The sequence below is a fragment of the Bombus vancouverensis genome, chromosome 8 (genome assembly GCF_051014615.1).
Source record: "Bombus vancouverensis nearcticus chromosome 8, iyBomVanc1_principal, whole genome shotgun sequence".
NCBI classification, from domain to species: domain Eukaryota; kingdom Metazoa; phylum Arthropoda; class Insecta; order Hymenoptera; family Apidae; genus Bombus; species Bombus vancouverensis.
In genome coordinates, this window is record NC_134918.1 from 11,909,913 (window position 1) to 11,925,556 (window position 15,644).

General features: G+C 33.3%; 1 protein-coding gene across 29 annotated transcripts in view; it reads left to right on the forward strand.

Annotated features, from left to right (window-relative positions):
• LOC117155929 (uncharacterized) overlaps window positions 1-15,644 on the forward strand; it is a 92,274-nt gene that overhangs the window by 39,939 nt on the left and 36,691 nt on the right. For 20 of the 29 annotated variants that reach the window (XM_076620481.1, XM_076620483.1, XM_076620501.1 and 17 more), the window contains 5 exons: window positions 5,003-5,131; window positions 7,295-7,400; window positions 10,031-10,108; window positions 13,821-14,045; window positions 15,013-15,173. In XM_076620481.1, the coding sequence (XP_076476596.1) occupies window positions 5,003-5,131; window positions 7,295-7,400; window positions 10,031-10,108; window positions 13,821-14,045; window positions 15,013-15,173 (699 nt within the window). Of the gene's footprint in view, window positions 1-26; window positions 745-2,968; window positions 3,060-3,127; window positions 3,247-5,002; window positions 5,132-7,294; window positions 7,401-10,030; window positions 10,109-12,046; window positions 12,065-13,820; window positions 14,046-15,012; window positions 15,174-15,644 lie in introns of those variants that run through there. The other 9 variants (XM_076620504.1, XM_076620484.1, XM_076620486.1 and 6 more) reach the window with 5 other exon arrangements.

Here is a 15,644-nt window from a genome sequence, read left to right on the forward strand (position 1 = left end):
TAGGTAGTCTTGCGTCGAACTTGTATTAATCTTAAAGCAGTCGCTGTTCCTGACCCCGCCGGTGCTAGCACGCGACGAAATACCGCGAAAGAAAGGAAGCATCCAGGTCGTGCGCGGTTAATGCAATTTAACAAATCAAATCTAATCAGGTGATTACACGTATTGTGGTTTGCATAACGTGAGCTTTCAGTAATAACGACACCTTGGAACGGTGTATATTATATCGGTCCACGTCATTTCGTTGATTTTCGGTGCCTGCACGGTGCACAGAACGACAAAACAAACAGTAGGAAGGAATTGATAGTGAAGTGAGCCGGTCACAATTGGTGGACGTCGTCAATGGATGCGTAGCGATAACGTGCGCTAATTGTAATTCGTGTAACCTAACTCGCATATCGTCGACGGCTAGTTGAGTCGGTGATGTAATTAGTCCTGTACGGAGCGTACACCGTCAGTACATCGTGTTCACTGGGCTGAGTACAGAGTTCCGGCGATGTACTAAACTTTTATCCACGGAAGAGTGTGATCGTTACAATTTCACTCCGTGTTTTCGATATACAGAGTTTCCTAGCCCACGCGTTTTATCGAAACTCTGTTTAATAAATATTTCGCGGGTTTTTTCCTCGTCGTGGTGCAAAAGAAAAATAGTCGTCAAAATGGCCAAAGGAGGACGATCGAAGCAGAAGCAATCGAAGAAGATAACGTGTTGCGGGTGTACAAGCAACAGGAGCAGCGACAGCGCATGTAAATATGTTCATCTATTCTTTTACGATCGTCTTTAGCTTAATGTAATTTTAGCACGGTTAATATTCGCTTTAATCGCGTGAGTGATCAAGGTTTTTCTAAATTACTGGTTGGGCGTGTTCTTCGTTTGGTTCGTTAAATCGACGTTTTGCGTGCTCTTTTCGATTATTATTCAGAAAAATTAATAAATGGGAAAGCTGACATGCCTGCAGGCGCGAATCAAGTATATGATGTTTTAAAATGTTGCTTACACGCACAAAATTTTGGCAAAGATGTTATGTCAGTCACATGGTTCGGATATGTACAATATCATAGTAAATCGTAAATTCCGAAGTTGTCTTAGTTTCGTAACACGACATACATACAGAACATTTTGTATATTTACATTCTTTATTTAAAACAGGGTTCTTGGTTTCGGTAATTCCGTGTTGAAATTGAGATATTTAATGAAAGTATTATAAGTGTATGAAATTCTACATTGTACCGGTTTACTGACAGGTGACAATTTGTCTTCATTCTTTAATTAAATTGAATTTTTTCGTTGTTCTTGTTTTCAATTTTTTTTCCGTTGATTAAGATATATATTGAAAAATATTTTGATTATAAAAATGATTAAATATCGAAAAAAACAGTGTTTAATATAGTACTCTTAACCCGATAACCAATGCTTGCGAAGTGATAATGGAAGACTCCGGCACGCGACTTTGTTTTTCCAGACTTGACTGTGTTAACAAAAGTTAAATATTCATAGCCAAGAGACAAAGAAATATGAAATATTAAAACAGTTGTTTTTTTTTAGAAATACATAATCTATTAGTTTATGATTATATATTCAACTAAAAATACGATTATACTGTATGTCATTGCACGCTATAGATTATCATATCATATTGTATATCATATCAATCATTTTGACATTTTACTTGTACTGTAATGAGATACCACTGTCCTGATCACACTAGTAACATTTGAAATCAAAATGTATATAGAAATTAGGAGATACTTATTGTAATCGTGTATTTGATAAAAAATTACTAATGAATCATCTTAAGTACATAATAAGTGTTAAAAATAGTCTTGTTAAATATTTATTAATTGAACGAATAATCGACTGTTTAAACTTGCGATATACTTTTGTACTACATATTTTGCAATTTTTCTATATATTTCAAATTTATTTTAAACTTCTACTAATATAATCGCAGTCGCACCGATGAAATTTCAAAATGTTTCGTACAGCGCGCACAGTATATTGATAAAAGATGCTTAGAAGCGTTAGAATACTTGCACAAGCCTGTGTATTTAGAGAATCAATATTTTAATCGTTTAATATTATCACACGTTACAAATGTATCTTCATTCAAAACGATTCGTAGAATATACGCGTGTTAACGCGAGATATGTACGAATGGAATCAACCATCTATTTTCAGTATATAGATAAATTTATTTATATAAAAAGTGTATATATAATAGATAATATATATAGATAAGATATGTGAATAACATCACCACGTTTGTGCAACAAAACATTTAAATGGTGCCACAAACTTCGTTCACTCGCGCAATAATTTCGACGAAATGTTTACATTTCCGTCCGTGAAAATAATATTGGCGGGGAAATAGATAGGGTAAAGTGAAGGTTCTATAAATTTCCACGTCTTTTTCGCCGTATAAACCTAAATACCAGGACAAAATTAGACGCATATTTACACGCAGAGTACCGTACGTGCTTCGAAAACGATATTCGGAGATACGTCGGATACTGTAACCACGGAATTGTATCACGAGACGCTTGTGTAGCATCCGCTTGGAGAACGTGTACCGTTCGGAACGTGATTGTTCCGGTTTGGAAGTAAGTTCCCAAGTTCCGCCGGTGTATGGTCATAGGAAGCGCATTCGTATTCGTCGCGTGGGATCGACCGATCGCATCCAAACGATTATCTATCAAACGAGACCGAATACGGTGGCGGAACGTGTTGAAACTATCAGGCCATAAACGACAGAGAGGAATGGATTGGCTACAGCTAGGCAGCTTAATTGAGCGGCATGAGGATCGTGACTGTGATCCTCGTTTATGACATAACAATGAGACGGACATAAGTTGGTGACATAAGTCGCGAACGATGATATTGTGAACGCTAACTGGAGGGGCAATGATCAAGGCCAACCAGTTCTCTTTACCGTAGAAAAAGAAAATAAATGATTTGATGGTTTCGTATTCTTTTCGTAGGTCTTTGATGTTCCACGATTTATTCTGTCGAGGCCAACGGGCTCGGTCGTACCACGGCGATATTAATGCGATTAAACCCGGCGGTAAATGTTTATTACAATTGTAAATCGAGCGCTGCTGACGTGCGTGACGCGAATCAACGGAATCGCGTAACGTCACGATCGCGCGAAACTTCAGTATCTGGTTTAAAAGTGTCAAAGCCGCGAACGGCGATACCCAGTCATTGCGATCACCGACGGATATATTGAGATTTGACAGAGTTTTCTCGTAGTGAGTGATACTATTTTTGAAGTTACTTGGTGCTTCTCGGTGGCGGTGATCGATCGACGAAAACAGACGGTGCTCGCGATACGTGGAATCGAGAATTCGATTAACACCGATGCAACGTGACATAAACTAAGTGTCTCGTTGATTACGATTAGGACTATTCTGGTCTATGACGGAGCCGGTCTAACTGCATTCAACAAGATTCGACATGATTACATAGTTAGTTTTCACAGGCGCGCGTGTATTCAGGAGGATATAGGTCACTGCCTATGAGGTCAACTATTCGTAGATAGAAGCTTAGAGGCTTAGAATGTTATAGAATTACTTCGGTAGGCTGTCCTTGAACAATTCTAAAATTAGAGTTTTCGCGGTACAGTTTCTCCATGTGCCTAACGGTTGTGGACCAGTTGCTTCGTGTTTCTATTAATTTTAGATGTTATCGATTCCACAGTCACGGGTTTCAGGCAGCTCTCGAGATAACGAGTGACATCATTTCCATGCGTACGGCTAGACCCTGAAACGTCATCGAGCGAGAAACGGAAAACTTGAAATTGATCACTCGCATTGTCATATACAAAGGAACGAACCACGTTGGCGTTCTCGTTACTAATATTTTTTCGCTATATTATAATCTTCTTCGAACAGTGTCGCAATTCGCGTACATTTATTTTCGAAGTTGACAACATTACGTTCCTAAGATGGAATAGGAAACGATGTATAATTTCGTTTGTGCCAGATTAATTTAGTCTTTACAGCGGCGTTATTCAACGTGGGTTGTAAATTTGTAGGTTGACCATTTATTAGATAATTGTGTTCCATATTCTTGGCATATCTGATAAGGCATGTTTAAAGTTGTATGAAATGATTGGATAAGCGAGTAGATCTCAGTCTTGTGAAAAATACGATACTATTTGTACGCGTTCATTTATACGCTCACGTTTCTTTCCAGTTCTTTTCTGAAGTATTTTCATGGTACGTTTACGGCGTTTTACGACCGAACTATAGAACAAAAGTAGAAATTTAATAGTATCTGAAAACACGTTCGACGATTCTCAACCTCAATCGCCTGTGATTATATACATATGCGAATGTGTACGATAAGCAAACAGGAAACGATACGTGAAAAATTATTCAAATTCCATTTTGATCGAATTAACTACGAATGAATTGATTATGGAGAATCGTCGCAGAGAATTACTCAAATATTTGTATGAGTTATATGTTTCGCGCAACTGATATTACAAGCGTTATCTGCCTGGCGTGAAACACTCGAAGTCTCTTGATACGATTTAAGCAGCGTTTTTTAAAAGTGTTTTTTCTGCATATATGCAGTGGAAACCATATTCAATTTCTGTTATTTTCGACTCATATAATCAGGTATGAGAAGTGTTCGCACGAATATAAATTTCTGGACGGTCATTGACACATCGTGCACAGTCTCATTTGTTTATCGTTAATATTCTAAGGCTCCGAGTAAGGCCAAAATAACGAACACTCTTGAGTACATAATGACACGATATTTCATTTTGCTTCTTTAAGCTTGACTGGGATAATTTTTATGGCAATGATTTTCCGTTTATTTGCAGGCTCTCATATTCATTTGTTTACGTTGGTGCATAATATCTCACCACGTTTTTATATTGTTTTCATGCAAGTTCGACAGTACTTTAGATTTTTTACGAACCTCTTTTTGGCTCTTGCAAACACGCTCGCGTCATTTTTGCCGCTCATTATAATTCGCACTTTACGTTTATCATAGGTGAAGATCCGATGCTTAGCGACCAACAGCAATATCGATACATGACTGTTGACGATATGAAATCCATGGGGGATGACTCGATGCGCGTCAACGTGACAGATGACGAGAGAGACAATCGACATTCCGGAGGTAAGAATTACGTGAAATTCATGTTTCCTGTTGCAAATTCATTGTTCTTATAACGTACAATTACTTATGTAGATTCAACTGATTAGATTTGATTATGTAGATTATTCAACTGATAATAGTATCTCATTTACCCAAACTCTAAAGAATATCGTCAAAATCGAGGCTTCCAAATGTGAACCGTGTCGTTTTGGAAAATATATTCCAAAAATATGAGGCTTACATCCGGATGTATCAATTTTGATGATTGCGTGATTCAGAGCTAGGATAGTCTCAAACCTTTGTCAAAACGATATCAGATATCTAATTATCACATCCTACTTTATTATTAATTAATCCTTTCTACTCCACTAATGTCCCGACAACAATAATGATAATATAAATATTGTTTCTTGTATTGCTATCGTCGATAAAAGATGAGAAATGTGGAAAGTTCTGTATTCTTTTTCTTTAACGAAAGCTTTGATTGAAAAAGATTTTACTATGGAATGCTGATAAAAATTTCTAGAGTTCAAACGCTTAGACCTTTACATATTGTGCTATAAGAGTATAAAGAATAAAATAACACAAGAATAGTAAACAGGTAATATTTGATTTCATATAACGCAGAAATATTATTTAGTAATAATGTTTTATTATACTTCAATGCTACTTTCTGTATTTTATAGTTCGAAAATTATTGAATATTATTCTGCTTATTTTTTCTACCTTACATAGAGACATATCGCGTTTATTCGTTTTTTCTTACATTACGACACAGTATCTAGTTAAATCAATGGTACAACGTATTGACGGAAAATGCAAAACGAGAATTAATTTTGCGCTCCTAGAAACGGAAGAGGTTTCAAGGGCAATTTAATTTCTTCTAAGTGGAGTGCTGTGTTTTTTATCCTTTGCGCGGTAGCGATTGTAGAGTTCAACAAGGTATAATGAAAGGTCATTCGAGACGATGGAGGGTCATAAATTAATGAGTCTTGCTTTACAAAAGATGCTTGAAGTGTTGGTTGTTTGTATTGGTGCAGTGATAATAGATAGTGTCTTGAAAATTGCACAAAGGCGTGTATTTATCACTTCCGGATTAATTAATCATACGTCAGAACTATCGTCTATTCAACGTATATGAATTTTTCTTTTGTTTGTAACATTTTTAAACGTGAAATTTAAGGAGTAAACTCGAACGAGCTAAATTTTCGTTGTACGATCAAAAGATTCGGGAAACTATTTGAAAAATTATTTGGTAACTATAATTTTATTATAATTATAACGTTAATTATAAAAATAACATATAATAATTATAACACTTATGTACAAAGATGTTAAAGTGGCACATCAAGACTTAGAATATGATGCAAGATACAATTTATTTATGTATTACAACTCTTCGTCATTTCCGATCATTTTTTTCGATAATGTATGTAATAACTAACACGCAATTATTGTTCTAATAATAGGACGACTAAAGAAACGGTATACATAAGCAGTACTTTGTCCAAGACAGTTGACTTCGACTTGTCATTTTTCGTCACGCGATAAAATTTATTTCATATTGCATCCGTCTATCTCTAAAAGAAATTTAGTTTCTTAATTTTCGAACGAATGCTTTTTATTACGGATCACACGATGCATTTTATGTGTTCTTACGCAAAAGATGCGGTATTGAAGTACATAGATTATTAGCACTATTTTCGCTTCAGATCTTGTTTTTTATTCTTTATTCATTAGCGTTATATATCCCACATAACATATTTCTAAACTTCATTTACAAATAATTTTTATTATTTACAATGGTAACGTTTATATTATTAATTTTCTAATTTTTTGAATTAATACAATACGTTCCATTTCCTTCTGTCTTCAAAAATCTTGTAGCTGATAGTAGATATTAAAATATTTACGTGAACGATTTGAACTTTCCACAATTTTCTTGTATATACGAGCAGAGTATGTAATTACGAATAATACGGCCAAAGTTATGGTGGGCGTCGTATTCCGAATGATTAAACAGAAAAACACTTAAAAGAACAATAGAAGCATATCCATACTTGATAAATTTTTCATTGAAGATATCTAAAATGCATCCACTTGATAGCTCGCGTTAATTATTTCCATATTACGTATTTAATATAGGGGAAGCGTTACATGTTTAATAATAAATTTGATTTATAGCACCAATGATAACCGAGATGATCACAAAAGAAAATTATCAACGTACAAACGCTGCCAATCTCAAACTAGACAATGTTGATATTAATAGGCACCCAGTACACGTCGGGTATGTATTAATTTATTCATCCTCTTATTCTATAAACACCACTCATCTAACACTAGTCAAACAATTGTACAATTTAGGGTAGGTTGTATTATTCATTCATAATTGTATAATACTGCTCTGAGCAACTCTTTTGTATCATAAAATGCTTGACAAAATTTGTATATTTATATTCATGCTATAATCTATTTAATTTGTACATTCTTTGGAATTATCTTCATATACCGTGATATCTGACAAAAATTTGTTAACTATTATACAACTTACCCCATTGACATATTTAAAAATATATCTAAACTACTTGCGTTTTTAAGTATTTTATCGGGCAAAGACATATCTGTAAGATCTGTCTGCAACATATTAGAATACGTTTCAATTGGTTCTAATTTGCAGAGTTTGCGAGGGTGTTCGAAATTTTTCCAAATTCTCTTCGATTATTCTCAGATCGATCTTTCTTGTTTATGAAAATTTTCCCAGTTGAAAATTTGCATCGTCATCTATTGAATTGGAAATTGTTTGCGAAGTATACATACTATACATGCACGACGAATTAAAGAGGATGTTCAATCCGACTTCTACTAACTGAATTACCGAGATAGAAAGTCAACGAAGCCGATCTCTATATTTGCATGGTTTGTTTTAATACTTAATAATTGCGCAACGTAAATAAGATACAAATCAAATATGTACAGATTAACACGAACTTCAAGCTGTAGTCGAAATTCAATATAATATATAAAAAATGTATGTTGAATCTTTAAGTTCTCATGCTTGTAAAAAAAAAAAGCTCGTTGCTACACATAACTGAATTTATAACACAGATTATTTTGATAATCTAAGATAATTACGCAAAAGCTTTGTTGTGTTATTGAAATACGTTCTTCGTTAAAGTTGGCGTAATGCATTTCATTGGGCAAGAATTGCAGTATCGGAAAACTGTTTCTTTCAAAAGGCTATAATTGGCGTTTGTCGTATTGGATTGGAAAAAGTTGTCGGAATTCTATTTATACACACCTGTAGGAAATAACGTCTATTGTAATTTTGATACAGTTGGAAATTGTATATAGAACGTAGAAGCATATAGTACGCAAGCAGTGGCGTACATAAAAAAGAGAACAATAATAATGTTCATATCATGAAACAATAATATTGTGTATTATAGTGTGATACGGTGTGCATTGGTGAAAGACTCCTGCTCTAATTAACCTAGATCATTGGCTGATATATAATAACAAAATGTGGTACAGGATTGTAAGAATTTATATTTACGAGAGCCGCATAAAATGAGCTTGAACTTTCTATTTTCACAGAACTCTTCCAAATTAATTTTTAGTTGGCTTCACGTATTTTTTAGCGTAGACAAACTAACGAAGTACGGCGAATAAAAATACCTTTTTATCGTATAACGACGTACATGTACCAAAATTGACACGTTCATACATTGACCGCATCAAACTGATAAATAATAAAATAAAAAGGTTAAAATCGAGTGGATCGTAAAATGATACTACGCTACAATCGGAAATCTGCATTTCAAAGCTTTCCATAACGTTGTTTTACGTTAAATTTTCTTTATGTAGAAAGTAAAGAGGTTATTATGGGACATACGTAATAATTGACATAATTCGTAGTTACATAATCGCGAACATAATGAAAACATAACAGCGTAACTGTCATCGCGGGGACTGTCACGGAATGTTTCAAATGGAGCCAACGAGAATCAAACCAGTAACTGAACTCTAATCAGTTTTCTGTTACACATCATATCTCTCACAGCAAGCTATTTTTTAGCTACTTTCTTTTTAATTCTATTCAGAATGTTCAGTTCAATGTTTATGTAATCGGCCAACCAGCTAAACAAGAGCCAACCGCTTGGTGCCCTCGTTTACATCCTGTCTTGCTCGTAGCAATATTAGATTATCTAGTTAATAAGCATGTTGTTCTTGAAATATCTTTGGGATGAACGATTCTTTGATGGTGTAATTTAATTGGATACCATGTTCCTTACTAATAACAGGCGGGTTGTTACAATTTCAGAAGTCTCGTACTTAATCGAGGAATAGACAAGTACATAGTATAACGTTCTACTAAACACGAAGTGAACAAATCACACATTCTTCTATTTTATTCTAAATATTATTAGAAATATGCGGTGTAAAATTAATGTTTTTGTTCTTTGCATTTTTACATTGATATTTTATAAATATTTTTAAATGAATAACAAATTGAATATATCTTACAAACTAATTTTTTCTCTGTTACTAAGAAATTAAGAAAGAGTAGTATGTTTGATACAATGGTACTTTTGTATTTTACATTTTCAATGGATTCTCTCTTTGCGTTTAGTAGGACAGGATACTTATCGTATCGGACAAATAACGTTTTGTTCGAGTTACCTTCTTATATCTTCAGAATGTTTTTCTTATACATTTAACCATATACAAGAGCACATGTGTTTGCACGTACTTGTTTCTGAAAATGTAGAATGGTTTTTCCAAGTGCACAGATTTCCTAAAGCAAACAGCAGAGAAAAGTGCAACGTGCACGGCAAACAAAGAAAAACAAAAATAGTAAGCATGCGCATGAAACGAATTTTTTATCCATAATCATACTAGATTTTGTTCTGAGATCAGAGCGTCCCTAGAGTCCCTAAATACATCGCTGGCAGCTCTTGGTACCATGTCGAAAGGACAAGGAATGTGGAGGGACAGGTACACCATGCCCTTTTTATTACTCTCCTTTCTGTGATTAGGCGTTTTTACATACAATATATTTAGATATAGAAAAAGTATCGTACGTATAAAATGAACACATGACGGAAAACACATTACATTCGCGTACACAAAGTACTATGTCTATGTCTATTACAATATAATATGTCCAAACGTCATGTTGATTCGAAGTGGCTTGTGATCTTTTTTAGCAAAGCAAATTACAATCTTAAAACGTGTATATAAATTCTATAGATAATCGTATTTTTTGTTGAATTGTAACTTTTATAATTGCGTAAATGTATCTATTGTTGGTGATTTGTATTTATTTCATATATTCTTTTCATACGATAAATTATATATATAATATGGATCATGGTCAAAGACAGTAGTCCAGTCTAATTAATAATTTCTCAAGCAAATGCACAAGAATATGTAATATGTCATGATGTCAATATGGGATTTAAATATTACATTTAGAATCTCATATTTTACCATCAAATGGTACATGCATGTTGTACGAATGAAAGTAAGAAAATGATTTATATAAAAGTAGTCTTGCATAAATATATTATTAAAAATTATAATAGAAATACGAAGTTATAACGAGCTGGTTTTTCGTTCGATATAAATCAACGATAATTAAACTTCAATTCCCATACTTTACTTCTATTGTTCATATTTATAGACATGTTTGATTAACAAAAAATTGCATTTATCACAATATGAATTTCTTATTCGGTTCACGACACAAATTCTTTGTATTTTCTGTATTAGTACGTTGATATCTTTTCTTTAGCGTGTAAAGACTCTAAATATACATATGAAATATTTATTCCAACAGCTTGGTATTTCATATTAAGCACCGATCGATCGTTTTCAAGCTATTGATAATACTTGTTGAACTATTGTATTGAAAAGCCGATTCGTCGATACCTCGTTTCTCTTAAATGAAATTACTACCAGTCTATGTTAGTATTTGTTATTTCTTGTTTTCATTCGTAAAACATATTGACGTCATTTTGCGAAAAAGACCTGGATTTACTAATGAATTCAATAAATTCGATACTGAACAATAACACTGAACAATTAACCTAATGGAACATAAATATAGTTGAAAGGAACATATTAGCTAAATTATGAATAACTGAACATAGAAATAATAGTTGTTTAGTAAATAATGGAATATCGTGATAAAGATTAAAAGTGCTCTTGTAGATATAGGAAGAGAATCGTTCGTCCTCTAGTTTAATGATAGTTAATTACCAATAGATAACCATTTTGGACACATTTTTATGATATAGTGGCTGCTGCTCGTATCGTTGTTCTCCCTTCTCCCTTTATGACAAGTTTGAGCTATTTTTTGCATATGTAACGAAATCTGTTGACGATACATTTATAATACTATATTTATAATACTGTGCGTAACGTAGAAAGAATTATTTTTATGCGCTTTGCGCGATGAACGAAAAATCATTCGATCGAATTGAAAAGAAGATATTACAGATTTCGGAACAATCGATTTTACGTTGCCACCCTAACGTATACCTATTTTCCGCAGAGTGTGAATGATGTGACCTCGTTGCGTCTCCACTATAATACATAATTATTATTGTTGCTCCCCATTTTTGTAGTTTTGTATAATAGAAAAGTGGCTTGCGTGTGATGATTGCGGGTTTTCGAAAATTGAATGAGAAACAATCATCATGATAAGCACGGAGGCAGTTAAAGAACGTCCAAGAGAACGAAGTTATGCGAACGTGCTGGAAAGAAATGACAAGAGAAATATTCGAAAATCTGTAAAGTTGCGCTAGTTTAGAATCTCGACTCCATCTATGTCGTCATCTTCTCACCACCATTTTTATGAACGAATGGATACTAACGCGTTTTTTATTTTGTTCCCGATCCTCTCTGTTATTTTATTTGCGCTACTCGCAGAATTCCACAGTGGAGAAAGTAAGTGATCTTCTCTTGAATCTTAGCTTCTGCTACTTGCCATATCGCTCTTCAATTTGATTTATGTTCTTGATACATTTCCTTTGAACGCACAATGCCCGTAGTCGCTCAAGTTTTAGTATTCTTAGACAGAATATTTTAGTGCACAATGAATATACGTAAATCGAAAAGATCAAATTTATGCGATAAAATAACAGGAAATCGAAATAATAATATATCTCAGGGGAAATATGTTGATGATATGATAATATGAATTACAACAAAAATTATGTTTCCTTGTAAATCAATTTTGCCAAAAATCTCAATTTAGAATTAATAAATTTTCATTATTTATAGTTGGAAGTTGTTCCTAGAATTTTACATCTACGTAAATACAACGCTTAATATGTATTAAGCATCATCTGTTTGTCATAGCTAAAAGCTGTAATATATTCCAGAAACATGATGTATATTGAAGAGTTCTATTACATCATCTCACTTGAGCAACCTTCGTACAATTTATGTATGATCGATATTTTTAGACTATTTAATGTACGAGAAAAGAAGAATGTTATTCGTGAAGACGTTTCATTACGTGGATGTAAATGAAATATCGAATCATTTACATCAATTATATTCACTGTGCACACGTTGTATGCAACATCTTTGTGAATAATTCTCAGGTTCATTATGGAACTCGTCCTCCAGCACAGTCATCAATCAGCAATCAATAGGAAGCAATCGAATGGATCTTTGAATTCCAATTCAACCAATTTTTATGATTCTTTTCTTTTTTCTTTTTTTATGATAGTATTCAGTGTTAATTAGCGTTACGCTTGCAGACATAGAATATTCATACAGCAAATCCTTCACACAAGCTCACAAGCCATACTGTTTCTATTTTAGTTATCTGATTTAAAATTTAATTTGCTCCATTTCTCATGTAACTTATCTTTGCACACTGTTGTCTTGTAATTAATTTATTTCTCTTTTTTTTTTACAGTTACCCCTCATACGCAGCAATAAATCATATCCAAAGCATATATAATTTTTTTGTAACGTTTACGGAACAAATTGAAACATTTAATAACTACGCCGTATACATAAAACCGCCTTCAGAATGACCTGACACGATTAAGAATAATTTCTGTATTTAACTTTATGCTTTTAGTAAAAATTTATCGTGAACGTTGCTTTTCGGCTTGGCGTGCTTATGTGATAACTCAATCGTTTCTTTTAATTGGCCTTCTAAAATATTTTTACTACGAATCGTTAAAAACAGACTAATTATAAAATACTTATTCGTTCGTTTAGAAATGATATAGATATTATAATAAAGTATTCGATGAATTAGCGCTATTTTTATACGTAACGTTATCTTGGTATGTACATAAAATTTCAAATATGTGCCGAAAAAGCCGTATTAATTCTTTGAAGGATCTAGATTAGTGTAAATATTATGTATACACATTAGTAAAAATATTTTTTTTTTCTTTAATTATAATTGGTTTGACTTAAGCGAAGCAGTTAGCATGATCGTATTATTTATCGAACGGCCAAATGTTCGCACAATATTCGTATGTAATAGTGTTGAATAATGATTTATGAGTACGTGTCCAAATAATGATTAGCCCCCATGCAATGATTGCTCTTATTTTCAAGTCTTTTTCTGTATCGACATATCGTAATGCTATAAGCTAAGGCGATATGTACCTTTCTGTTTATACGATCGACGCGTGAATTTTCTTTATAACTATGTTTATTGTATAAACGATAGCTTCCTGGTTTCCTTTCTGGTGGATGCACGAGGTGGTGCGATGCGTGGCTGCAGACATAGTGGTGTACGTGTAATCGTTCCTCCTAGAAAAGCCGCAATGCCTATGCGCGTTACGTGCAGGTATTTGAGAAGGGACAAATTGACGAACCCACCGCCTTTGATGGAAGGGGAGGCTCTTGCCAGCCGTATCCTTGAACTAGGACCCGTGGGTGCCAAATTCTTAGGGTAAGTACATAATATGCAAAGTACGTGATATACACAAGTGTCTCTTATATTTGCTTTTAATCTATCGTATTTAAAGTAACATTTTAATATTAGTTCAGATAATCGATTTTTCGGACGTAAATGAAAAATTTTTAGTTTCTGAATTTTTTCCGCAATTTATTTAAGATAATATTTTAGCCTATGCAGTCGCTGTAAAAAATTGATTTTTGGAATATAGGTAGCATTATTAAACGAAGAATGTACAGTTTTTGAATTCGTCTTCAATTTGTTCGAAAAAACAATTGCGACGTATTAATTAATTCATTAAGTATTAGCATTTAAATAGTATTGATATCACGATGATTGAGGAACATTATTGACACTAATAACTTGTTGATAGGTTTAAGTATCTTCCAGATATAACGTCTTCGTTGGTTTAAATAGTTTAAATATAAAATAATATATTTTTCTCTTCTTATCAAACGATAATTGTTCTTTAAGTATGTACAAAGATTCGCATATAGCAGCTCTCTGCAATCCCACTTAAAAATTTCTCGATATCTCCAGATTGTTCTAAATTCTATAAATTATCGTATGATTCATCGTAAAGTATAAACGTTGGCATGTAACAAAGAGATTTGAGATTATCCCATTGGTGACCCAAATTCGTTTGCTATTATACTCGATTAAGGAGTGCAGCTTAATGTGCAAATGCAATTTTCATGCCCTGAGAAACGTAAGTCGTGCTTCGATTAATTATTACAATTGAAGAGTTCTGTTCAAACCATTTGTAAAAAAATTTTCTCTAATTCTTATACAAAATTTTGATCTTTAAATTGTAAAAAGTGATATAAAAATTCAAATGTATATTACGTTCGTAGATAAGACAAATTTGTTATTGAACGTAAAATGCAATGTACGAATACCGAATCTTAGAAATGATGAGTATATTATCAAATTTTGTAATAATAATAATTTTTTCGAATAGACCTGTCATCATAGAAGTACCACACTTTGCTTCGTTGCGGGGCAAGGAACGAGAAATAGTAATACTTCGATCGGATAATGGAGAAACTTGGCGCGAGCATACCTTGGAAGCCAGCGAGGAGGCTGTCCAAGATGTGCTTAACGAGAGCTTTGAAGGAGAAGGTACGACTATTTTCTCATCTTTTCTCAATTTAGCTTTTGTTTATCACAAATCCTGTAACTCTTTGCTTCGTATTAAAGTAAATCGTACTGAATAATATGTTCATCGTTACATTTCTTAAGTACATACATATGGACAGATATACATATTTAATCTTGTATAATTTATCTTACACGACATCTATCTCACAAAGTGCTACTAAAGTACTGTCTTATCTGTTAATCGTCATTTCCATTTGTTTGTACTAGCCCAACCATCTAAAAAGTAGTAGGAAGATTTTAGGTATCAAATGATAACATCTTGAGAGTGAGATAATATTAATAGTATTCACATGTTATACTCTTTCGTATATCAGGAAATGACTCGAGTATAAACGCTAATGTGCAATTGGAATCTTGAGAGTCTTGAACAAGAACCAATACTTAAAAGCATAGCATATAATCAATGTTTGCCAATGTTTGTTGATGTAAACA